This window comes from Haemorhous mexicanus, chromosome 9 (assembly GCF_027477595.1).
Source record: "Haemorhous mexicanus isolate bHaeMex1 chromosome 9, bHaeMex1.pri, whole genome shotgun sequence".
Taxonomy (NCBI): domain Eukaryota; kingdom Metazoa; phylum Chordata; class Aves; order Passeriformes; family Fringillidae; genus Haemorhous; species Haemorhous mexicanus.
The window spans coordinates 29,397,388-29,423,361 of record NC_082349.1 but is presented as its reverse complement, the minus strand read 5'-3'; the positions used below and the strand labels follow the sequence as shown (position 1 = coordinate 29,423,361).

At 55.7% G+C, this 25,974-nt stretch overlaps 1 protein-coding gene across 1 annotated transcript; it reads right to left on the bottom strand.

Moving 5' to 3' along the window:
• Positions 1-5,877: 5,877 nt before the first annotated feature.
• On the bottom strand, positions 5,878-25,965 carry UCK2 (uridine-cytidine kinase 2). The gene is made up of 7 exons (XM_059854729.1): positions 25,824-25,965; positions 16,145-16,304; positions 15,035-15,131; positions 14,061-14,203; positions 8,777-8,874; positions 6,893-6,941; positions 5,878-6,265 (listed from the first exon to the last, which is right to left on the bottom strand). The coding sequence occupies exons 1-7, from the start codon at positions 25,920-25,922 to the stop codon at positions 6,126-6,128; spliced, it is 786 nt and encodes a 261-aa protein (XP_059710712.1). The 5' UTR covers positions 25,923-25,965; the 3' UTR covers positions 5,878-6,125.
• Positions 25,966-25,974: the final 9 nt, after the last annotated feature.

The window sequence follows — 25,974 nt, the reverse complement described above, 5'->3', positions numbered from 1 at the left end:
GAGCCGCGCCCGCCCCTTCCGCCCCCGGAGCCGCCCGCCCGCCGCCTCAGCGCGGCCCGGCTCCGGGGCCGTGAGGGGGAGCCCGTGTGGAGCCCCCAGCGAGCGGGCAGAGCCGCGGCAGGCACAGGGCCCCGCGGGTGCCGGCATAGAATCAGAACGGTCAGCGCTGGAACGGAGCTTTAAGGTGATACCGAGCCCAGGCGTGCGCCCAGCGCCAGGTCCAGACGCCTCCTAAACACCGATTCCAGCGCGTCCATGGGCAGCCTGTTCCAATGCCTGACCGCCCTGGCAGTGATTTTTATTTTTCCCCCAATCTCTGATCTGAACTGCCCTGTCTCAGCTTTGCCATTTGCTCTTGTCCTCCCGCAGAAGAGACCGAGCCCAGGTGGCTGCACCCTCCTGTCAGGTGGCGATAGCGACGAGCTCCTCCCTGAGCCTCCTCTTGTCCAGGTTGAACACCCCCAGCTCCCTCAGCCGCTCCTCAGGTGTTTTTCAGACCCTTCACGAGCCTCGTTGCCCTTCACTGGACACACTCCAGCACCTCAATGTGCTTTTTAAAGAGAGGCGCCCAGAACTGAATTCAGCCTCACCAATGCTGAGTGCAAAGGGATGACCACTTCCCTAGTCCCCCTATCCCTCCATAATTCCAGATTAACACAACTTCTCATTCTCAGTGGGTAATGCATTTCTCAATGTGCCCGAAATTGGCACATGGTGTGATTTTGGGGCTGCCCTGTGCACGAGGAGACCTCATTAATGTGTATAAACATCCCAAGGGGAGACGCCAGGGTGCCCTTAGTGGTGCCAGCCACTGGGAGGAGATACACGGGAGGTTTCACCTGAACAGAAGGAAGAACTTCTTTACTGTGCAGTGATCAAGCAATGGAACAGATTGCCCAGAGAGGTTGTGGAGTCTCCCTGGGCAGATATCCCAGACCCACCTGGTTACAAAGCAAGGCCGTGTTTTGAAATGGCCCTGCTTGAGCAGGGAGGTGGGACCAGAGGACCCTCTGTGCTCCCTTCCTAGCCCACCCATTCTCTGCAGGGCCATGAGTTGGATTTAGTTCATCCTTGTGGATCCATTCCAACTCAGGATATTCCAGAATTCTGTGAACTTCTGGCTTTCCTCTTACCATGACCATTTTGCCCATGTGTCCCTGTAAGGTGACAGTGCCCAGTGCCTGCCCATGGCCTGCTGTGTTCCTTAGTCCTTAGAACCTCCAAGGCTGGCAGGATCACACCTGGAAGAGGAGCAGATGTTTGGAAGTGGCTGGATAACAATGCCAACTGGAGTGTTTTCATCCAGACAGCAGTGAATTCCCTCCAGGATGACAACCAGCCACAAGGTGCCTCAGCCCACCAAAGACTCCTGTGGTAGAGGCTCTTCCACTGCCTATGCCCTCTTCCTCTTGCCTGTCCCCTCTGCCACCCTCCCAAAGGTGTTCCCAGGCATCCCAAAGGCCAGGAATCTGTCTCCCTAAAAATGACATTCAGAGCATGCCTTTGCATCAGACATGTCAGTGAAACTCAGCAAAATTCCTGCTGGGAGCAACTGACTTTGGGAATCTTCTTGCAAGGTTCATATCTTTTATTGTTCCTGTGGCCCTTTTGGTAGGAAGGGCATCCAGGGAAGGGGCAGCAAGGAAGGCAGGGGTGTCAGCCAGGCTGCTGTCTGTGAGCTTCCAGGATGTGTGTGTGCTCTGGGAGACATGGGAGAACTGGGGTGGCAGAGAGCAGGCACCCCACAGGTGCCGCATTCCAAGAGGCCATCGTTCCTGGGGCATAAAACCCCCCACCCCTTGTCCTTGCCCAGGTGGACATGTCCTGGCTGCTCTGCAGGGCCTGGAAAACTCTGGGCATGCTGGGCCTGGCTCATATTGCCCCCAGCATCTGGAGAAATGTGCAGAAAAACCAGAGGTGGGCAAGCAATCTAAACCAGTCACACAAGAAGGGACAGGTTTCTGGGGTGCAGGTAAGGCCTGGCCCTGTCATTTCCAGGGATGGGGACAGCCAGCTTCACATTCCACGAGGACAGACTGCCAGGCAAAGTGCACCACCCCCTGTTCCCAACAGCCCAAGATGAGGGCCAAAACCGTGGTGATGCTCAGGACCAAAACCATGATGCTGATGTTTGGGGCCACCAGGATTTTGCATCACCTTTACCTGAAGGAGCTCCAGCACCAGCACTAGCAGAGGAAAGCAGCAGAAGGAGTTTGGAAATCTCCTTGAGAAGGGACATGGCTTAGAGCCAGTTTCAGGAGAAGGGATAAAGCTCCTCTCCCAGCTGAAAAATATTTCAAATTCACAGGCTGGCTGAGGTCAGAACGCTCCTGGCAGCTCAGTTTGTCCAAGCCCATGCTCAGGTGGGGTTGTCTCAAAGCAGTTGCCCATGAACTTCTGCAGTTTTCATATCTCCAAGAAAGAAACTCCACAACCCCTCTGGACAAGCTGTGCCAGTGCTCCATTACTCTCTCAGCAGATGTCTTCTGATGTCCAGAGGGACCCCCTTCTTTTTCAGGTTGTGTCCATGTCCAACCACCGGCTGTCTTTTCACCCTCCCTCCTGCCATTTTTATACATTAATAGGATTCCCCCTCAGCCTCCTCCAGTCTGAACAATCCCACATGTCCTAATCTTTCCCCACAGGAGATACCTTTCAATCCCTTCATCATCTTCATGACCCTTCAATGGACTCTCACCAGTAGCTCCTGTACTGGAGAGGACAGAACTGGACACAGCACTCAGGTGTGGCTTCATCTGAGCAGAGGGGAAGGCTCACTCTAACCCAACACTTCCCTAAAGCAGCCCAGGATGCCATTAGCCCTCTGCTGATGGACAACCAGGACCCTCACAGCCTTCCCTGTTCATTCCAGATGTCCCAGCATGTACTGGCACGTGGGCTCATTCTTCCCCAAGTGCAGGACTTTGCAATTCCCTTTGCTGAACATCAGAACGTGTCTGTCAGCCCGTTTCTCCATGATGCAGGTCTTCAGTCAAGGTGTCAGATGGGCTGGACCTAGTGACACGAGTTACTGGTCTTCCTCCAGACCTCACACCACTGATCACCACAGTCTGGGATCAGCCTGGGACCAGTTTTTCAGCCAGTTTGCCATCTGCCTCAGGGTTTACCCAGCCTGTCCATCACCCCTACGAGGAAGTTACAGGAGATCCTATCAAATGCCTGACTCAAGCCAAGGCAGACAACATGCCCTGCTCTTCCCTCACCCACGAAAGCAGTCGTTCCTTCAGAGGGTTATCAAGTCCTTTAAGCCTGACTTCCCCTTTTTGCATCCATGCTGACATCAAGTGCTTTGCAACAAATTGATTTATCCTTCTGCCAAAAGCAGTGCCCCCTTGCCTGACACCCTACTGGTGCTAATGCCACCCTGCCTGTCAAGGCTTTTGATGACTGTCACTTATTCAAGATACTGAGAAGGGCTGGTCTTGTCCAGCTCTGCTGTTCTGAGAGCAGAGGGGTTTCACAACACCACCTCAAGCCACATGGGCACCAGGACTTGCTGAGTGTGACAGATTGATGTCTTGAGGCATTTTGGGGTGCATGTGTGTGAAGGGGCAGGTCAGGCCTTGTCCTGGTGAGGTAATGCCCTGCTCTGCACATCCTCCATCCCCAGAGTCTGTATCCCAGCCCTGCAGGGGCTGCCAAGCCCTGGCACAGCAGAGGCAATGCTCCACACCTGCCCCTGGAGCCCTAACCGAGCTCCCCAGTGGCCAAATGACTGGAAAACCTACCTGGGGTTTCCCAGTCGAGGTGAGCAAAGGTCTTGACCCTATCTCCTCTTGGGAGTTTTTATCAGATGAAACACCTCTGGAACCCAGGAGGAAGGTAGCTATATGTGTCTTTTTCTCTATCTTTTCTTGCTTTCTTCTTTAATTCCTTCCTCTTGGAATTTCTGAATAATTTAAAATGGAATGGGCCAATTTAATTCTCTGAGGTAAGTGTTTTATGTTTAGTGTGTGCTACTCTAAACCTTTAGTCAAAGTTCTTTTATTTTCTAAATTGGCCAGCAAGGTCTTTTTGGTTGTTTTAGCCTCTTGAGAGTACCTTGTCAGTATTTCTCCTGTGCATCCAAAGCAGAGCACATCAACAACCACCAGCCCTTTTAAAAGCCTTGTCAGGTGAGTTTTTTGGGGCCCTACAGTGGGGGGAACCAGCCAAAAGCCAGAGCTGCTGCCTCCTTCTTCACCAAGGGACTGATCTGTGCCAGCAGCTTTGCTCCAAGTCTGGCTTGGACTTGCAGAACTAAGACAAGGTTGGCCAAGCCTGCTTCTGTGCTGGGACTGCAGTCAGCACCATGCAGCACCAAACAGGAGACAACACCAGCATCCATTTATTCTGTCTTTATTCGCTGGAGAGGAGACCAGTATTTCATCTTGTCTTCTGCATGAGCCCTGAGAAGCCTCACCAGTTCTGCAGAGCTTTGGTCCCTCTTACCTACACAGAATCGGTCCTTGGTCATGGCAAAGCTGATGTGCCTGGAGGAGTGCTGGCACACAAGGAGAGGGATAAAATGCCTCCTTGTCACTGAGCAAGAAGGAATGAGTGTGCCCCAGCAGCAGTCACTGGGGGAAGGTGTTTCCTTTGCTGTTCTCACCAGGATCAAAGCTTGTCCCAGCTCACATCAGGCTGGAGAGCAATGGAGCATGGTCCATTAAACTCTTAACACAGAGCAAAACCAATGCTCTGGAAAGACTGAAAGAACCATGAGGGAGCAAGGCTAAGGGTCTCTGCTCCAAGCTTCGTGGGATGCCTGTGAAATTTTGGGTTTGGTAGGGCAAGTCAGTCTTAGCAGCGCTGGCCAAAGGATCTTTGCTGGCCACCATCCCACCAAACCCCTGCCCCAGCCACACTGCCCCACCTTGCAGGGGGATTCTCCAGGCATCCCTAAATCTGCAGTACAACCCCACCAGACCCCTCTGGACATGGCTGTTGTAGCACCACCAGGTTAGGCAAGACTAACTCTCACCCCGGGACAGGGAGGGCACTGCCTGGGCAGCCCTTGGGACAACAGACTGCAGGGACAGTGTCCTCCCCCAGGACAGTGAAAGGGACACAGGCAGGTTCTGCAAACAGGGAGCAGAGGACTGCTGGGCACCCAGTTTCCCACTACCCAGGTGGGACCTGTGGATGCCCCACATGGGGATGCAAGGCAGCCCAGGGCCTTCAGAAGGGCAGCTCAGCAGCTGCCTTTGATCAGCCACTGCCCCTTTCTTTTAGAAGAGGCTGGTTGTCCCTTAGCCATACCTCATAAACCCTAGAATCCCTCACACAAGAGCAAAACCCATCCAAGTGAGGAATGAGACACATCTCTGACCTGCAAGCCAACCTCCAGGCAGGTCAGCCCAGGGTCAACTAACAGTGCCACCAGACACAGCCACCAAGCTCCAGAGGGGCTGAAGGTATCCATGTGCTGCCATGACATGGAGACTGCTAAAAAGGCCATGTTTATATGGCCACATACCCAGCAGGTCCTCACTGGAGAGTGTGGCACCAGCCCCACACCTGTGGTGGGAAGGGGTGTCAGGCATGCTGTTGAAAGGCTGAGACTTGGAGCTGCACAGAGACAGGGGGAGATCATTCCCCATCATTCTCCCAGCTGCCAGGAGCACTGTGCAGCACCTGCCAGCCAAAACCAGGCTGCTTGCACCTGAACAGCAATGGCAGGAGGAGACAAACCCAATCCAGGTGTAACACTCAAGCTGCCCAGGATGGACACCACCACAGTTCTTCCTTCCTTACCGAGTTTGAGGTGAAGATCCTGACACCAACACCTCCTAGGACCCCCCTTTTTCCCAGTCCCTCCCAGCAACACTGAGCCTGGCAAATACCTTCCAGCAAGTAATTTTACGTTATTCTGCATTTACGCAAAAATAGAGCAATTCTATATTTATAGAGGTTTATAGCCGGTTCCGTGCTGGAGGAGTTATTGAGCAAGGCCGGGAGCTGAGGGTGGTCCGGGCTCCCGAGCAACCGGCTGCTTCTCGTTGGGCAACTCCAACATACAAAATTAAAGGCATTCGTCTCCGTCTGGTTTCTTAAATAGATAAGGGGGGAACGAGTGGACAGTATGTACAGAGGGGCCGTGCTGGCCTCGCGCTCTGCCCGGGTCAGTGGGGCCGGCTGCTGGACTCTGAGGGCTGCCGCTGGCGCGGGGGAGTGTAGCCATTCAGGTACCCATTGCTCTGGCGTTTGCTGAGTCCTCCGTTAAGAATGTCCTGGATGTGCTGCACGATCAGGTTTATGGCCACTGCGAGCAAAAGGGAGAGAGAGGGTGTTAGGATGGCAGCAAAAATTGAGCAGAGCCAAGGTAGGGTTGTGATTCTGCTGTCCCTCCCATTGCTGTCCTCTCCTATTCCCCCCCGGGACCTGATCCCTCTGCCTCTCAAGACAGGATAGTCAGGCTGACCCCAGCCACGATGCTCAGGCTGACCCCAGCCAGGACGCTCAGGCTGACCCCAGCCAGGATGCCCAGGCTGACCCCAGCCAGGATGCCCAGGCTGACCCCAGCCAGGACGCTCAGGCTGACCCCAGCCAGGATGCCCAGGCTGACCCCAGCCAGGACGCTCAGGCTGTCCCCAGCCAGGACGCTCAGGCTGACCCCAGCCTGGCTGACCCAGCTGCACATTGCCTTTTGTGTGGGATGAACCAAGAGTTGGCCTGAAGGTAGTACAGGAACACAAACTCCCAGTCAATAATGCTCCAAGCAGGAGCAAAGGGAACAGGGCACACCTGTGTGGTAGCAGCACTCTCTTGGCAGTACTGCTCTCAGGCAGTGGCCTGAGCCCCCTCTGGGACAGGTCCAACCTAACTGCACTGCAACAGCAACAGCCCAAAGCTGGCTGCCAGGGCGGAGCAGCAGGGCCTGGCTGCTTACCTTCATTATCTGCTCCTCTGGGAATGATCACATCAGCGTATTTCTTGGTCTGGGAGGAGAGAGAGCACTTTGTTACAGGGAAAAAGTGGAGAGACAGTGCTGGGGCATTGTCCCTGCTCCCTGGGGCAGCTCCTTGCCCTCCCCAGACCCTCTGGGTGGTATGTCATTGCTGATAATACATTTTGGATGCTCTTATTTGTGTTCTGCTCTGCGTTTCAAGGGCCGTGCTTCGTGCCCTGACTTCATTTTCAAGAGCTCATACAGAAGCCAGTAAGAGGCACCCTGAACAAAATCTACAATTAAGAAGCCTCATAATCACAGGACTCCAGCAGCTGATGCTCTTGGGAACATCCTTCCCCCTGAATCCACTTCAGACTTGCTCCAAGAGCACGAGCTGGCATGCCTGGGCACAGCCACCAGATCTGCCTGGGAAGGGGGGAGAATTCTCTACCACACCACTTGCAAAGGTGTGATTCAGGACACCAGTCCTGACCTAGTTTCCCCTGCAGGTGCCAGTCTCAGTCTCCTCCCTGTTTGTGGCAGTTTTACAGCTGACAGCCAAGCCCCACCAAGCCTGCCGGGGTGATGGGTGTCACCTGACACCTCCAAGTTCTTCCAGACATATCAAAATCACCAGGATATGCTGGACCATTTCAGTACTGGACCACTTGGCTCAGAGCTGCTTTAGGAGTCAAATAACAGCAACAGGGGGTGCTGAGCCTGCAGCTGCTCTGCAGTTGAGCCAACACCAGGTTGGAAGTGGGAGCAGACCATTGCAAAGCTGTGGGTAGAAACAAGGCAGTTCTGTGCCCTCCTTGTTTCACACTTCATTCTCCTACAGACTCTTCATCAGAAGAGCCTGATGCAGCATCTGCTGCTCTGAAAAACTGTGGATTTATCTTGCTGGGGACTTGCAAGAAGAGGAGCCTTGCAAGCTGGACCTGCCTCTCAGGAAAAGCCTTTCTGGGCTTTGGAATTGGTCCCCAGAGCCACAGCTGAGTGAGACTAAAAAAAGGGAGCTGTGCAAGAGCCAGGAAAAGATCTTGTAGCACAGAATCAGCCCTTCTTAAGGTAAGGGGCTGAGCTGACCAGATAGACAGGCATAGGGATGCTCCCAAGCTGGGAGGCACAGTTTAATTCCTGCCTGTGGTGCTGGCCAGCAGTTCCCAGGTTTCAGGACTCTGCTAGCTCACTTCCTCCAGAAAAAAAAATACTCCTCATGTACCACATCTGCTTGAAAAGCCTTGAGAAGCAAGGCACAGGTTCCTCACCATGAGAGCTAGGAAAGGTGTACAATGGCTGATGCTGCAAACATGCTATTTCCCTGCAAGTCTGCAGGACTGCAATAAATTCAACCCCCCAGTCCCTGTCTGCCAGGCAGCCCTGCCTCTGTTATCAGCTCCCAAAGCTTCCTTTCTCCAGGCAGGCCTTGTCCTCTTGGCCACTCACCAGCCAGGAAATGCAACCTGCAAGGCCACATCCCACTGCACAGACAGAAGGAAGAAGCTCCCCTGCTCTCCCAAGCACGAAGCCAGCAGCACTGCAGGGTGAAAAGGGCAGGCAGCACAGCCCAAAAGAGGAGGCAGACACAGCAAACACTGCCTGGGGGCAGAGACCTCCCACTCCCCAGCTAAATACAGCCAAGGATCCTCCCTGCCAGGCTGAGCTGCCCAGTGGTTTGTCAGCCCTTGCCCAGGGAGGGATTCCTCTGGCCATGCTGCCTTCCCAGAGGGAAGGGTGATCTCACCAGGAAGGCAGTGGCTGTATAAACAGTCCCCATCACAGCCTGCCCTGGCAGAGCCTGCAGAGAGGGAGGAAGGCACAGGGGGCTGATGTGAGCTCTGGGCACAAAGCACTCTCATGGGTGCCATTCCCCTGACTCACCGGCAGGCAGAACTCCTCGAAGGCAGGCTTGACAAAGGTGATGTACTGAGACAGGATCTGCTCCAGGTCCCTGCCTCGCTCACTGATGTCTCGGAGCACTGAGGGGAAGGTGGAAGGCACAGTCAGGAGCTGAGGCACAACCCTCTCCACCCCTTTCCCCTTCACTAAGTACAGCCTTTGGATATTTTGCCTGAGATCTCCGTTCCTGCAAGCTGCTGTCCATGTGTCTGAGCACATCCCAGCCTAGCTCCATGCTTTTAACCTGCTTCCAAGTTTTCCTGGGAGCCAAGGGCTGGCTGACCTGGCCAAGGGCTTTTCTTGGTCCCCTTCTCAGCTCTGCATGCACATTCCAGCTGTAACCAGTGCCAGCCCAGTCCTGAGTGCTCCCAGCCTCAGGCTTTGCCTCCCTCCTGTCACTCTGTCCTGCCTGACTGGGCATTCTCTGTCATCCCAGTGCAGAGGTGCCCAAAAAGTAGAAAATCAGTGGGGCTCAGCCACACACACACATTAAGGCACGGTTTAACTCAAATCTGCAGAGGCAGGGAGAGTAAAACTCACCCACCTGGATAGCTCTGCCAGGCTCCTTGTGCTGTCCCCAGCTAGCAGGAGAAGCAGAGATGAGGAGGTCAGCTCAGGAGGAAGCCCAAAGGCAGGAGAGCAAACTGACCTCCTGCTTGTTCTGCCACTCAGGCCTTTCACCCTGTTTGCATGAGCTGTTTGGGCCAGTGCCATCTCCAGTCTGATGCCACCTCAGCGAGGAGAAGTGGCTCAGTTCAGCAGGAATTCAATCCTCAGGGAAGAGCCAAAGCAGCCCTGTGGCTGAGCAGAGAGCTCCTGGCTGTCCCCAGGGGGCTGCTGGCTTTTCCCCAGCATGTGAGTGCCTGGCACTGCCTTTGGAATGAGCCTTCCCTTGTGTCCCAGGCAGAGCCAAGGCACAGCACTGCCCTGCCAGCCTGCCTGACCTGCTGGGCAGCCACTGCCTGTGTGCTCTCAGGGCCAGGACACTGCTGCTCTGGCACTGGCCCCATGGCTCTGTTTGCCCTTGGCCAGCAGCTTCACAGTGTGGCCTTTCACAGCCCTGCAGGGGGAAATGATGGGGGAAAAGGGCTGGCAGCAGGATGGGTGCCAGCTCCCTGCCTGCTCCAGGAACCAGGAGCAGCTTCTCCAGAGAGCAGGACTGAGCCCCAGCTTGAACAACACAGAAAAAGAGGCAGGGAAAATACAACACTTTTGTTTCCCAGGCCCCACACCTTATTTGTTGGGGTGCAGGAGGCCTGTAAGCTGGGCAGGGGCTGGTCCTGACAGGGAAAAGCTCTCCTGCCTCTTCCCAGGGCACAGCACAGCAGGATAATCAGCCTACACACAAACACAGGTCAAAGACCTGCTGCTTGTACCTGGTCCCAAAGCAGCAGGTCCCAACAGCCCAGGTATAACCACACACCCTGTCCAGAGGCATTGCTGGCAGGCAAATATCCCAAGGACAGACTGGCACCCCTCTGCAGCCAGCAGGTCCAAATTCAAACTGGACCCAAAAGGTGCACGTGACACTGGTTTCTTTTTCAGGGAAACTGGCCAAGGACAGAGCAGTGAGGGAGCTTAGCCAGAATGAGGTCCCTGAGCCCCATGGATCCCAGTCTGAGGTACCTGGCAGACCTTGCCCCTTGCACTCTGCTAGCAGAACTTCAGGGACAGGTGCTGAGATGAGCACGACATGAGTTGCACACACTGAACCCCAGCACTAGTGATAAACTGAGCTGTCAGCTGCACCTCCAGGAACCTCTCCTCCTGCTGCTGCCCAGCTGAAAACCCAAATGCTGCAACCCTTTAGGGCTTCTGGGACAGAACAATGACTCAGGGCCACATCACAACACAAGATCCCAACTTTTGCAATGAGTTGCCTCCAGCTACGTTCCAGGGACATGATTATACCTTTGGCACCTCTCACACAGGCTCTCCTTTCCCAGAAATGACAGGCAGACATACAGTAAACAGATTTGATGCTGCAGTGGTCCTACCAACTGCTGATGGCAGGAAAATGGCCAGATTCCTACCAGGAGAACAATGAGCTGCAGTAGCTAGGAGACAGCAGCACCTCCATCAGCAAAGCTGCCCTTTTGCAAGTGATTGATGGTGGGTGGGAGAAGTACAAGCCTCACAAGAGCAGTGTGAGCACAGCGTGAGCCCAGAGCTCCACACTACACACCACCTTCACCTGTCCTGAATGAGCACTGGGACAGATGGAGCTTAAAATCAGGGGGCTAAATTAACTCAGGGGACACTCAGATCTATTACAGGGGTGTTCCATAAAATAGGGGATTGATATTTATGTGAAACACCAAAGGTGGGGAATGAGAGGGGACTGGAGAGTGTGGGACCTGAGCATGATTTAGGTGGTTAGGAATAAGGGCTGGAGAATGTGCTGGTTTTGGTGGGGATAGAGTTAAATTTCTTCCGAGTGGCTGGTGTGGGGCTGTGTTTTGGATGTGTGCTGAAAACAGTGTAGATAACACAGGGATGTTTTTGTTATTGCTGAGCACTGCTCACACAGATCCAAGGCCTTTGCTGCTCCTCACCCCACCCCAGCAGGGGGGGAGGGGACACAGCTGGGACAGCTGACCCTGACTGACCCAAAGATGTCCCACATGGTGATATAAAGCTGGGGGAAGAAGGAAGAAGGTCAGAGGAGACATTCAAAGTGATGGCATTTGTCTTTCCACATAACCATCACACACCATGGTGCCCTGCTTTCCTGGGGATGGCTGAACACCTGCCTGCCCACAGGAAGTGGTGACAAATTCCTCCTTTTGCTTGCCTCGTGGCTTTTGCTTTACTTGTTAAACTGTCTTTGTCTCAGCCCACAAGTTTTCTCACTCTTACCCTTCTGACTCTCCTCCCAGGGGAGGTTGAGCAGGGAGCTGCGTGGGGCTGAGCTGCTGGCTGGGGTCACTGTCACCACCACAGTGTCCTACCCTGTGGCTGGGTGTGGCCCTGAGTTCCTGCACAGCACTTTAAGGGATTAGGGCTCACATTTTGGGACCCTGCATATCTGTGACCTGATAAAACATCTCCCTGCAACTGACTGTGCTGTCACCTCCCTGGGTGAGTCATGCGAGAACAGTGGGCAGGGTCAAGAGGGATTGGTAAAAAGGAGATGTTCATCAGTGCTGATGACATCCCAGCAGCTGAGGAGGCTCTGCATGTGTCTGACAGCAGGAGGGCAGGCAAGACCAGCTCCACTGCAGAGTGGAACAGTCCCATGCACACACAGTCCCAGACTGACGCACTGAGACGCGCTCCCCTCGTCACAGCACAGAGCTCTGGGAGGGACTGCTCCTCTTAAGTCATCTTCTGCATCCCCAGGCACCCTGTGGAGCCTCTCAGAGCCAGCCAGGGGCAGCAATAGTCCAGACAGAAGTGAATTTTGCCCCAAGAGTCCCCAAATGGTTTTTTAGTCACCCAGGAGGTGCTGCATCAGTGACCCATCCCTCAAGGCTGCTTAGAAACAAAGGACAACTTAAGTCATGCAGGCCCTGCAGTGTGGGTGTCCCTTCCCACATCAGCTGGCACCCCATAGCCAAGCCAGCAGGACTTGGGAGTCCTGCAGAGGGACACTGGTTTCTGGGGCTCTTTGCCCCCAAACCATCACCCCAATGCCAGGTGCCACACAAAGGCTCCACAATGGGCTGCACAAAAGTACAAGCAGACTCCCCACGTGCACCAAATCCATCCTCAGAGCACACCCACAGTCCGGGTCCTGAGTGGATCTCTCAGGCTCTGCCTTCTGGCTGAACTGCCCAGATGCTCTGCCTTGCCCACTGCACCCTCCCCTGCTGGCATCTGCTGACTGGCAGCAGCTGCTGGCACTGGGCTGGTGCCACGGGGCTGTGCGAGGACACGGCACACTCAGCAGTCATCAAAGGAGGAATCCCAGCCAAGGCAGCAAAAACCCTGCTGAATCCCAAGAGACACACACAGAGCAAGCCACAAGCTGCCCTAGTGACACTCTGCACTGGGCAGGAAAAACTCCCCAGCTCTTCACAGCTTTGTGCCATCTCTGCTCTGCTCACTGTCACCTGCCTGTGTGCCTAGAGCAGTGAGGGGCACTGGTGTCCCTGCTCACTGACACCTGCCTGTGTGATCAGAGCAGTTAGGGGCATTTGTGTCCCTGCTCACTGTCACCTGCCTGTGTGATCAGAGCAGTTAGGGGCATTTGTGTCCCTGCTCACTGTCACCTGCCTGTGTGCCCAGAGCAGTTAGGGGCATTTGTGTCCCTGCTCATTGTCACCTGCCTGTGTGCCCAGAGCAGTTAGGGGCATTTCTCTCACTGTCACCTGCCTGTGTGCCCAGAGCAGTGAGGGGCACTGGTGTCCCTGCTCACTGTCACCTGCCTGTGTGATCAGAGCGGTCAGGGGCATTTGTGTCCCTGCTCATTGTCACCTGCCTGTGTGCCCAGAGCAGTTAGGGGCATTTCTCTCACTGTCACCTGCCTGTGTGCCCAGAGCAGTGAGGGGCATTTGTGTCCCTGCTCACTGTCACCTGCCTGTGTGCCCTGAGCAGTGAGGGGCATTTCTCTCACTGTCACCTGCCTGTGTGCCCAGAGCAGTGAGGGGCACTGGTGTCCCTGCTCACTGACACCTGCCTGTGTGATCAGAGCAGTGAGGGGCACTGGTGTCCCTGCTCACTGTCACCTGCCTGTGTGTCCAGAGCAGTTAGGGGCACTGGTGTCCCTGCTCACTGTCACCTGCCTGTGTGTCCAGAGCAGTTAGGGGCATTTCTCTCACTGTCACCTGCCTGTGTGCCCAGCTGCCCAGAGCAGTGAGGGCCATTTCTCTCACTGTCACCTGCCTGTGTGCCCAGAGCAGTGAGGGACATTTGTGTCCCTGCTCACTGTCACCTGCCTGTGTGCCCAGAGCAGTGAGGGGCATTTCTCTCACTGTCACCTGCCTTTGTGCCCAGAGCAGTTAGGGGCATTTCTCTCACTGTCACCTGCCTGTGTGCCCAGAGCAGTGAGGGGCACTGGTGTCCCTGCTCATTGTCACCTGCCTGTGTGCCCAGAGCAGTGAGGGGCATTTCTCTCATTGTCACCTGCCTGTGTGCCCAGAGCAGTGAGGGGCATTTGTGTCCCTGCTCACTGTCACCTGCCTGTGTGCCCAGAGCAGTGAGGGGCACTGGTGTCCCTGCTCACTGTCACCTGCCTGTGTGCCCAGAGCAGTTAGGGGCATTTCTCTCACTGTCACCTGCCTGTGTGCCCAGAGCAGTGAGGGGCACTGGTGTCCCTGCTCACCTCTGCGGGACAGCCGGGTGTCGGCGTCCGTGTCCACGAAGAGCTTCATGCGGAACAGGTCCCTCACCTCCTGGCTGTAGAAGGCCAGGATGCCCTCGAAGAGCACCACGTCGGCAGGGTACACCGTCACCGTCTCCTCTTTCCTGGCAGGGGAAGCACAGTCAAACCCTGCTGCTGGGGGAGGCTGGCCAACACAAAGAGAGGTGGGGGGGGGGAAACAGCTGTGCTCCTAAAGCACTGCTCCGACCCTGGGACACCACTGCTGCACCAGGGGGGCAGGAGAGGAGAGGAGAGGGGAGGGCAGACCTACCCCACCGCCGTGGAGGGAATCCAAGGCATACGTACGCTTCCTGGAAGGACAAATGGCAAGGCAGGAAGCACGCCAGCCCTTCTCCCCCTACCTCGGCCAGCTGCTGCTCACAAGGGTTATGTGCCAAGGCAGAAAGCCCAGGAAAGCCTGTGCAAGGGAACCTGCAAGGCTAGCTCTGCTTCCCTGGGGAGCAGGCAGCGCTTCCCTGACAGCACAGAGCTTTTGTGGGAAACACAGCAGAGCCACGCCATCCACGACCAACACGGGCATGCAAAAACAAGCTGAACAGGCAAGGGGAGTGTTACAGGAGCAAGAATTGCTGTCCTCCTCCTTTCCTGGCACTGCCAGGGTGTTTGAGGCTGGAGTGCTTGTTAAAGCTGCAAACACTGAGTTTATGGGGAGAGAAGGCATGGATGGGGGAAGAGAAGGGAGGTTGTAACGCCCAGCACTGATGCCTGGATGTTGTTTGATGGCTACACAGCTTTCCAGACCCTCAGCCTGTGCCTCTGTCTGCCTGGGATGCTCTAACCCAGGGCTGGAGGAGTTAGGATGGAAACTTTGTGCTGGCAGGTTAGGCACCCAAGCAGAGGGCAGGAGTTTGGGGAGGGCAGGGCTGCCACAGGACGTTAGCAAAGGCTCAGCAAGGCAGGAGCAGCTGTTAGACCTGGAGTGGGAGACAAAGTCATAGACAGGAATCTGGACCGTCTTCCCTTCTGTGATCTCTTTGAGCGTTTTCACGATCAGCTCGTTGTCAAAGGCATCTGAGGAGAGAGGAAACGTTACCCTAGGCAGCTTTGCAACCTCTCCCACCCACCAGATGCTGAGCTTTGCCCAAGCCAGAGTCGCTGGCACCTCCTGCTGGGGACAGACAGACGCACAGACTTGGGAGGAAAGCCCTGCACCTCCCCAGGGACCAGGCAAGGCCCAGCTCTGCCAGAGCCACGGGGCTCTGTGGCTCTGCACCAGCCTGGGATGTGGCCTGCAGAGATCAATACCGTCCTTGTGCAGCACTGCTGCCAGCCCAGGCACAGGAAGGCATCTCCTCCAGGGCTCCAGCCCTCGGAGAGAGACTGCAGCAGTGTTCCAGCACGGAGCTGCCACACAGACAGGGCTCTGTTTGCTCAGGGCTCGCTGCCTCTGGCCATTGTCCTCGTGGGGACCAAGGGACAGCAGCTCTGGAATTTCCCTACAGAGCCCAGAGATGGTTCAAAGAGCTCCTGTTGTGGTAACAGGGCAGGGCCCCTCGGTGGAAGGGTTTGCAGAGCAGCTGCACAGCTGGTTCCCTCCTTGAAGGAGGGACATGGAGTTGCTGGCTCCAGGGAATCTGCCAGGCCAGATCTCTCTGGGCCTGACTCAGCTGCACCAAAAACCAATCTGTTCCTTTGCTGCCTGCTCTACATGAAGGATATTGGAACAAGATGACCTTTAAGGTCCCCTCTAACCCAAACTATTCAATGATTCTACAATTCTATGAAAACCTTGATCAAAATGGGGGATGTTTTGGCAGGAAGAGGAGGGTCTTAAGGAGTTTGAGAGTTTATAACTTTCTCTTTCACATCCCAAACATGCCACCCCATTTCCTTCCTAAGAGAGATGAGGGGGAGGACACACAGGTGGTCCCAGCCACCCTACTCCACAAGAGGCAAACTAAGCCATCCCATGAGGATTCAGAGCCCCAGTGTCCATGCAGGCTCTTTGCTGCTACAGCTGAGGGTCCCACTCCATCCCTGTGCCCACAGTGCATGGCAGAGCCCCAGTGCTGCTCTCCACTCACCTGGGTGGTCAAAATTGAACTGGCCTTTGAGTGCTTTGGATTTCTGCTCCGAGGTGAGGACCCTGTAGAAGCTGTCTTGGCTCACGATCACCACCTGCTTCTGGCGATAATCCACCTCGTTCTGGCCCAGCAGCTGGACAATCTTGGAGCACACTGAGGACTGGGAAAGGAATAGCAAAGGAAGCACATCAACAGCAAGTTACATCTTAGCACAGCAAGGATGTCTCTAGGTAACAGCCCTGCCTGCTTGCTGCACCTCCAGCCAAGAGTCTGTGGTATTCCCAAAGCCACCGGGGAGAAGTGCTCCAGAGGCATCACCATGGTACTCTGTAGTGTGACAGCAGCACCTCTCTCTTGCTGCCTGCCGCCCTCTCCTCCGCCCCTATAGCCTGCCCACAGCTCCTATTCTGGGCACAAGTGGCAGCAGAAAAACAGTTGGCTCCTGCCTGGGTTCAGCCACATGCCACGGGGCCCCAGCCACTCCAGCCTGCCAGGCAGCTTCCCGTGGGAAACTTTCTCCTTGAGAAAGCAGTCTTGGCTCCCCCAGCTCTTTCCCATCCCAGAAACCCCACCACAGCATGAGGGAGAGCAAACAAAGCCCAGGATGGGAAGGTATGAGGAGGAGAGCCCATGGGACTTTATCAGGGATCTGTGCCACAGCTGCCAGGGCTGGGAGGAGCCAGCACATCCTGGTGCCTGTTGGCACGGGAGGCTGGGGCACTGCAGAGTCAGCGGCTGAGGGGCCACGTGGCCCTGGCTGCTGGCACGGGGAGCGGGCACCTCGCACTGCCCACCGAGCAGGCTGGGACAGGGCGGCTGGCACCGGCTCTGCTGGCACCAGGGCACGGCCACCACTGCGACAGGACACAGAGCACAGCTCGGGGACAAGTCCCAGAGCCTGCTGCAGTCCCTTCTCCTTAGGCATGGCAGCCCTTGGCCACTGTGTGAGGCACTGGTGGTGACTGCATTGCTGCCTGGCAGCCAGCACTGCCCCAGCCACTGAGAGCCACTGCCCCATGGCACCATTGCCCTGTGGCACCACTGCCCAGGGCAAAGCAGCTCCTGTGCCAGAGGGAGCTGCTCCCACTCAAGGAGTCACACTGGCTGCAGGTGTCCAGCCGAGCTGCTCCTGGCCCTGGTCACCACAAGTGTTGTGCTGAGCCCTGTGCCTTGCAAAGAGCAGCGTGCTTGCCCCAGCCTGCCTACCCCAGCCTGCCAGGGGCTCCTTCCATGCTCCTGCCTCCCAGATGGCTCAGTCATCTGCTCCATACCTGGCTGGCAACCTCCAGCTGCAGAGCTGAAGGCAACACTGAGAGGGAGCAGGGAGGGGAACGCATGCCTGGCAGAGGAGGTCACCCAGGCAGGCAGAGGGCAAGGCTGTTTGCCTGAGAAGCTGGAAGATTTGACAGCATTCCCGCCTCCAGGGACCATCTCTTCCCTCCAGGCCAGGCTGACCTGCCTTGGCTGTGGCCACTGGGCTGTGAGTCATCCCCAGCCTGGCTGGAGAGGCTCACTCACAGCTCTGCTGCAGAGGGAACCAGCTCCAGCTGACCCACAGCAGTCCGGGTGGCTTTGGACACCAGTTTGGGTTATGGGTCAGGGATGGGGTATCCTGAGCATCCCACCTTCTCCTCCTGCCTCTCCCAGCAGGCAGGTCATGCTTCCCAAGCCAGGCTGGCAGCCCTGCCCTGCAGCAAGCTGCTCCCACCCAGAACAAAGCCCTGCAAGTCCGTGCCAGTCACTTGCCCTTGCACACACGCAGACAAAGCCAGAGCCTGCTCTCCCTTTCCCCTGTTTTCCCACTCCACAAATCCTTCTCCGGCCTGCCTCAGCCCTACTGTTTACCCAGCTGTATCCCATAGGTTTTGCAAAACCAGGGAGTGTTCAGTGCCTCTCTTCCACCTTTCCTGGCTGCTCACTCCCCCAGACACCACTGCCTGCCCGTGCAGCAACAGGACACAGCGCAGCAGGGCTCAGCCTTGGCTACAGCTGCCCAGGACACCACACTTCCCAGGCCCTCTGCCATCAAGAATAAACTGCCCTTCAGCACAGCCACCCAGACAGATCCCCAGAGCCACAGGTTCCATGTGGATCTGCACCAGAAACTGCTTTTGCTAGCCCAGGGGAGGGTGCAGGACTCCTTTCCTTTGAATCAGTGAAAGCAACACATGGATTTGTATTCACTCTCTCCCCTTGGACCTCAGCATGTGTATTGGCAATAAAATCATTTGAGAGCATCAGACAAATGGTGCCAGTCCTCCCTCTGCCTTGTGCACACTAATCTCTGGTCTGTGGATTCTGGAAGGTGGAGAAGAGCCTCCAGCAGCTCTGAAAACCACCCTGTAGCTCCATACCTCACAATTTGAGACACCTGTTAGCGAGAAAAGCCCAAGGAGAAAGTACCCCAAAGCAGCTGGAGACAGGAACACGTCCTCCCTCCAGCTTCCAGACGAGGAACAGATTGTATCCCAGCTGCATTTGCCATCCAGGGCTGGGGGGCAGATGGTGCCTCTTGGAAAAAGCAACGTGGCAGACACAGTGGACCCTTCCCTTTTCCCTGGTGGGCTCTGGAGAGCTGGCAGAAGTGGTGGAGAAAGACAACCATAAGGACATCCTGCTCTCAGGACCGAGCTCAGTTTCAGCACACCATACTGCCTGGGCGAGCAGGGATGTCACCTCCTGGCTCTGGGAAGAGGGACACTTGTCACCGTGGTCCTGTAGGTGTGGGCCAGGCACTGCTCACATTTTGCACCTGCATTAAGTGCAGCAGGACACAGGGACAGTGGGGGACAGGGCATGTTCAGCTTTCCTTTGTAGGGCCATGAACCTCAGCGAGGTCCAAGAGAAGGTTTTTCCTTTTTTTCACTATCATTTGTGGTAGGAACAACAATGCCTCATGAGGGGCAGTCCCTGATGCCAATCTGAACAACTCCTACAGCTGGACATGCAGTTTTTCCCCTTGGTTGATAAACACCCACTGTTAAGGAGGAAGAAAAACCAGAAACACACAGCTTGGAAACTCCCCTACACAGTGGGAACAGAAACTCCCAGCCTTGGGAAATGTCCCCCCAAATAAATGACATATTCCCTGCTTTAACCCTTTTCTCCCAAAGCAGCACAGCATACATGTGTACTGTGAAAAGATCCATCAATAATAACTGGAAATGAGCACAGCCAGGTTTTGGGGAGACCCACAGATGCCCAGTAAGAGCAAGAACAGAGCATGACTCCAAAGAACTGTGCCAGTGTGCCTCAGTCTGGATGCAGGGGACACATGGTGACAACAGGCACTTCGCAGCCACTTGAAGTGGCAGCCTGGGCTCAGATTCCTTCTTTTGCTGCTTCTCCCAGGGAAGAAGACAATTGTTTCTTCTCCAAGAAGCCCAGGAGTGCAGAGGACGCCTTGAGAAAGGTGACTTGATCCCAGTACACAAGCTGGAGGATTTGAAGCCCATCACCAGCCATGCCTTATGTGACACAACTCATCTGCAGGACTGTGAGAGCTGTGCCAGAGCTTCTTGCTTCTGCTCAGCCCCTTTCCATACCCACCTCATCCATGCACACCTTGCCACGAGCCAAAGCCAACGCCGCCGGTGATTCAGCCGCAGCCAACTCCAAGCAACAGGATGCTTTCTCAAGCAAAAGGAGAGAGCTTCCCCTCCTCCAGAACTTGGTTAAAACTAAATATAGCCAGGCTCTGAGCCTCTGTGGTTGCCAAGCAGACCTTTCCCATGGTAGCCACATGGAACTGAAGCAGGACTTTCCAAGCAGGCGGGCAGGAGGGAGCCTGGCTGCTGCCATGGACCACGACTTCCCACATGCTGCAGCGAAGGGAACTCAGCTCCAGGTTGGAGCTGCACTCCCCCAGGCTTTGTTCTCGAGCTGCTCCCTGGGAAAGCTGTGCAAAGCAGCCCACACCTCCCAGCTCATGGAGAGGAAGGTATCAGCATAGTACCACGCCAGCAAGAGCTCCAAGAGGTTATTCCTGAGCAGGAGCAGCTGCAGCTCCCCTTGCACGACTCCTCCCCTGAACCAAGCACACAAACAGCCAGTGTTCAAGGAAGAAGTACAGCTTTATTCTGCTAGGAAGATGCAGAGGGCACCTGGAGAAAAAAATCCAACATATTTTCCCAAAAGGAGAGACATGGTACACAGGGGAGGAAACTCAACAGAGGGGTGTTTGGAGGCCTGCCTCTAACATTGATTTGGAATGCATTAATTACATATTTAATTCACATTCACTCGTGGCCTATAGCCAGCTGTTCAGATATTCTTCAGGAGTCGACTACTTCCCTGACATTATTATGCAGATTATCCCACAATCCCTCCTGTGTAGCTCTGATCACTGAATTAGTACAACTTCTGACAGGTATGAAGGAGAAAGCCGATGGACAGTGCCACTGTCACCCACCAGGAGCCACCACGAGAAGGGGCCAGGATACAGCTGATGCCTCCAGCCCCAGGAGAGCAAGGCCTGTCCTGGGCTGGCAGGAACTCCTAAGCCTTGTGCAGGTGGATATGCTGAAAGCCACATGCTGAGAGGAATCTGTCCATCCCCAAGGTACACAGCACTGCAGAGGGATGGTCCCATTCCAGCTGCACAGAGGCCCTCCCATTTTCCCAGGGACTCTAGATGAGACACCCAACCAAACTAACTTATCTAGATCAAGTGATTCCACCCCTAAAGAAACACTGAAGCTGCCAGATCCCTCAGGAGGAGGAAAAGGGTTCTGCCAAAAGTGTGGAAAGAGAGGCACAGCCTCCTACCACCGCTGCAGGCTGCTGCTCATGAGGACAGTCCTCCCCAACAGAGCAATGCCCTTGGCCCAGAGCACAACCAGGAGCAAGGACAGACTGCAGCAGTCTCATCCCAGCAGGGAGAGGAGCCCAGAGGTTATCTCCAGGGACATCAGTGCCATAACGCCCTTCCTGCAGGATCTGACTGGGAGCTGGCTTGGCAGGAGCTGGCCATGGCTCTGCAGCTGCAGCAGCCTGGTTGAGGTGTCCTCATCACACCTCTGTGGATAAAATAGTCTCCAGTTTTGTGCTCTGGCAGGATTTTCCCTCAGATCAAACCTAAGGAACCACTGTAATTATTTGTTTAATTTCTCTGCTGTCCTCTGTAGCACGCTGCCCTTATCTCCTGCAGCACACGAGTTACAGATGTTGGTCTCTTCCTGAAGGTTATGGTAATTATAAACTACCAGGAAGTGCTTGGACTGGGATACACACAGAACAGACAGCAAATTGGGAAGGGTCCCAGAGCATCCATCAAATGCCTGTGACTGCAGACAGCCAGTTCATGACCCACGTCATCCTTTCCAGTCCTAATGGGAGCACACACATGTGGCAACACCAGGACTGGAAATGGTATTCTTGAACCAAAAGCCTGGGCCTGCACCCAGAGCATTCCCAGGTAGGTTCACCCTCCTGCCTCTCCCTCCGTGAGCCACAGGCCAGGCAGAGCAGGAGGGGGATAGCCAGGTTTCTATTCACTCACCCTGGGACACTGGGCATGTGATCAGCAATCCCGGGCTGGAGCATAAACAGGCACACACAGAGGCTCTAAACACAAATTACACGCAGGGAGGAAAACAAGCCCTCGAACACAATCCCTCCCAATCCTCTGCTTTTAGGCACAGGATATTTTTCCCGAGCCCCTGCTGCAAACTCCATAGTCCAGAGCTGGCTGAGCCCACGGGACTATGGTAAGCAGGCTCCATAATGAGCACATATTCCATCAGTAACAGGAAAGGGCTGACCCATCAAAACGTCCTGTGGATCAGTCTGATCAGGGCTGGCACACAACAACGTTCTACTAGAAAGTTTGATGAGTCTCTAGCACACGTTGACACCAGTGTTTAACTAGTCAGACCTTGTGATGCAGGGCTCCTGCCAGCCACAAACCAACGTCACCAGGAAATGGTGCTGAACCGGCACAGGGCTGCTGCAATTCCTGTTAGTCCCCCTCCCATGGGGGAGTCATTCCCGGATCTCCCCTGGGCTTCTCTGCCAGCCATCCGGGTGGTGACACTGTGGCAGTGACCCCCGGGCTGCTGTGGGGGACCTCAGCCCTTGCTGGGCTGAGCTGTGTCACAGAAAAGGTTCCATGAGAGATGGAGCTGCCCCGAGCACTCCTTCCCTGGGGGCCAGCACTGCTGTCCCACCCTGGCTGGGCAATTCCAGCCTCCTGGCTCACTCCTGCAGCCTCAGCCAGCCTTGCCAGTGTTCAAAGCGCCTGGTAGAGTCAGTGAAGAGCACACCTGGCTGATCACAGGCTGTAATCTTGGTGCTCTGCAGGCTGGAAACTCTGAGGCTGCATGTTCAAACAGACATTGGGAACTGGATGTGCTAACTCAAGACCCAAATGATGTAACTACAGGGCTGCAGAGGCACCCCTGCTCAGCCCTCAATTCCATCTGAGCGATGAGCAGCCAACCAAAGCAATCTGTCATTTCTCACAAGCTCCTGTTGGAAGGCAGCAATCAGCACCTCACTTCACGTGGGGACAATTAATGCTTCAGCCCAAGCTCCAAGAGCTCTCCCCACCCCTGCAGCCACCCCAGCACCAGATGCTGCTGCTGGGAGCAAGCTGCTCCAGGCGCTGCTGGCAGAGCTGCAAGGTCCCAGCAGCTAAGCTGAAGTGAGGACACAAAGAGCTTTAGGAGGTATCCCAACAGTTCCCAGCTCATCTCACAGTAATTTGCTGAACTTTCCTCCAGCCCGCAGCCTGGCTGCCTGCCTTGTGCACTGCAGAGCCCTTGCTGGTCAGGAATGTCTTGCAGGAGCAAGGGAAGGAGCTGTTGGCACAAAGGCCATGGGTGTAAGAGGGAACAAGAACTCCAGCAGAACACTTGAGAACAGACAGGGTGAAAGAAAATGTGACAAGCCTTGGGAATCGCTCTGAGGGAATGAGGCAGTTGCAGTCCTCTTTGTGTTTGGAAGGATGGGGGTCTTAACGCCAAGTCATCTCCAGCCCAGGAAAGCACAGCATGCCTTGCCCAGACTGCACCGTGCTTGGGTTTCAGGGGACAGCTCTTTTTTTGTGAAGAGCCTGTCCCAGCTGAGCTGACTCAAAATGGCCACTGTACAGCTTGCACTGCCCTCAGAGGGGATGCAGCATCACAGACTGCTCAGGGCCTCTGCAGCTCCCCAGTTTTGCTCCCAACACGGTCCAGCTTTCTTCCCAGAGCCAAAAACCAGGAAAGCACTCCGGGTTCTACCCCTATTTGAATGGGCAAAGTTGCTCAAGCCTCTTTTGCTAACTAGGGAAAAAGCAACTCAGCCTTTGAATTTGAGTTCTCAAATTTCTCAGATTTAAGGAACACTATCCGAACAATCCCAGCTTTTTGGGAAGGCTGGTTGCTTCCAACACCAGCTTCCCCAGGGCACCACAGCACAAGTCACGGCCAGCTACAAAAAACAACCCCATCCTTCCACAGCCTGATCCTGCTGGTGCACCAAGAGGGATGGAGGGGACTGTGGAGCCTAGTGTCCCCATGTCAGACCCAAAAGCAGCAGTGGGAGGAGCCGCAGGGGGCCTTGGAAGGCAAATTCCCTCTGTTATCTTTGGGCTGGTGTGCTGCCAAAGGGGTGTGTTGGGACAACAACCCCCAATTGGTGTCAAGGCGAGTCGGATGGATTTGTCACTTTCCCACTAGGAAAGGTGGCTGCTTCATTCCCCTGCAAGCACTCACTTTTCACCCAGAGCCAGCACATGAGCACAGCAGCCCTTGGGCTGGATTTTGGATTTGCAGGCAAGCCCTTGGCTAAGCAAACCTCATCAGCCCCACTGCTGCTTTCCCAGAGCGTGCTGCAGCACCCGGCACAGGCCACTGTCACCAGTCAGGTGAGGGACAGCCCCCACATCCCTGCCTTGCAGCCACACCAAATGTGAATCTGAGGGGCTGTGGGCACAAGTCCCGGGTCATTTTTTCCTGTTTCTTGGGGTTTTTTGCCAGCATATTTCTTGTGGCCTTTTCCCACCAACTTTGTAGCGATCTGCTGGACTCCCGTCAATAGGCAACATTGCACAGAGGTTTTCAGCAGTCACTGGAGGGGGAAAAAATCAAAGCTGAGAGACAGGAAAAGCCAGTTAGTACATCTCCCTTGCTAGAAAGGACCATTTCCCTATTTTTTTCCTAAGGCAGCCTACTGCTCTTGAGCATTTTCACTTTGAAGTTGAGCACCACTGCGGTGCATTGTACTGTAATCACTGCTTTTACCTTGTGGGCCTGAGACACAGTGTTCAGAGACATAACAGTTCAGCAGCGCCAGACACGATGTTATTGGGACAACTACAGAGAGGCAGACCCACGCATCAGAGAACAGACAAACCCAGCGTGTTTGAGTCACCAGGAGCTGTGCTGCAAGAATAATCCAGCTTTGGTTCCCACTGGAGGAGATTGCATCCTCTCACCATCCCTCCCCTGTTACAGCTGGATTTTTCCCCCTTGCAGCAGCAACAGCATACCAAGAATCAATAGGGTACTCAGAGACACATGCTTAAAACACTGGGCTGAGGTACAGCAGCTGGGTTATGCCTTCAAGAGAAGGAGGGATCCCCCGGAGATCAGCCCGCAGATATCTCAGGCTCATCCTTCTCCTGTGCCAGCCCACATTCAGTTTCCTCAGCAATAAATATTTCACAGGTATAGCTACTTCTAAATCTATTCATCCATTCCAAAATACAGGCAGAATGTGCTGCCCTGCACACGAGTGCTGATGAGCTGTGGAGCTTCTTTTACTGCTCTTAAATAAGAAGGGAAACAACAAAAAGCTTTTTTCTTTTCCTATTAAGAAATAAAGTGACCTAGCGAGGTTAAACAAATTCAGACGGGCACACTGCATGAAACAAGGAAAATAAAACGCTGAAAAGCTGCAAGGCTGCCGTGCGCTGCAGTTTGGGTGTAGCAGCCAGCCGGCAACACCCGCATTGCCCCGGCGGGCGATGCCCCGTCCCCGCAGCCCTCGCCCCGCTCCGCTCCCACCTGCCGCTGCCAAGGACCAGCCCCTCCCGGCACAGCAGCCAGGAGGTCGTTCTGCCGCTGTGAGTCAGCATTTGCTGCAGAATCCCCGCTCCTGCTACCCTAAAGTTGGGCAGAGAAGGACACCCCCATGCACGACCGACACCACTGCGGGCGGCGGGGGTGGAAATTAAAGAATCGCATCGCCCCCGAGGTGCCTTGCGGGGCGGGCAGCGCCTGGGGTCGGTGCGGCAGAAGGGGAACGGGGGAAGCGCTCACTACAGGAAAGATTCTGGAGGGGAGGGAGATGCCGCCTCTGCCCCGGCCAAGCTGGGGCCACCCTTGCTCCGCGCAGCCCCCGGCTCTGCCCGCTGCCACAGAGGGACACAAGGTCCCGGCCGGAAAAAAGGAGCGAGTAAATCCCGCACCCACCCCGCACCCCCCTCCACGTGTCCGCGGGGCTCCGTCCGCCGCCCGGGCAGAGGCCTCGGCGGCCGCGCTCCTTCCACCCGATCATCCTTCCCGGGCAGCCAGCGAGCCCGCCCGGCCCCATCCGCAGCCGCGGCCCCGGCTCCAGGCGCAGCCCCGGCGCCGCCAGCCCCGAGCCCGCGGCCCGGCCGCGGAGCAGCGCACGTGGCGGGGCGGCCGCTCGGACCCGCCGCGCTGCCATGTGGCCGCCGGCCCGGCCTGAGCTCCCCCGCCGAGCCCCGCACCTTGCCGCTGGCCGTGCCGCCGCTGACCCCGATGAGGAAGGGCTCCCCGCCGCTGGGCTGCCCCTGCTCCTCCAGCCGCTGCTCGCTGTCCCCCGCCATCCTCCCCGGCTCACCGCCGCGCCTCCTCCGCCTTCACTCAGCCGTGCGGGGC

Coding starts and splice junctions, on each gene's coding strand:
- UCK2 (XM_059854729.1), bottom strand. CDS start 25,922: ATGGCGGGGGACAGCGAGCAGCGGCTGGAGGAGCAGGGGCAGCCCAGC. Junction 16,305..25,823: donor GCGGCACGGCCAGCGGCAAG/GTGCGGGGCTCG, acceptor TTCCTTTCCCAG/TCCTCAGTGTGCTCCAAGAT. Junction 6,942..8,776: donor TCGAGGAGTTCTGCCTGCCG/GTGAGTCAGGGG, acceptor CTCTCCTCCCAG/ACCAAGAAATACGCTGATGT.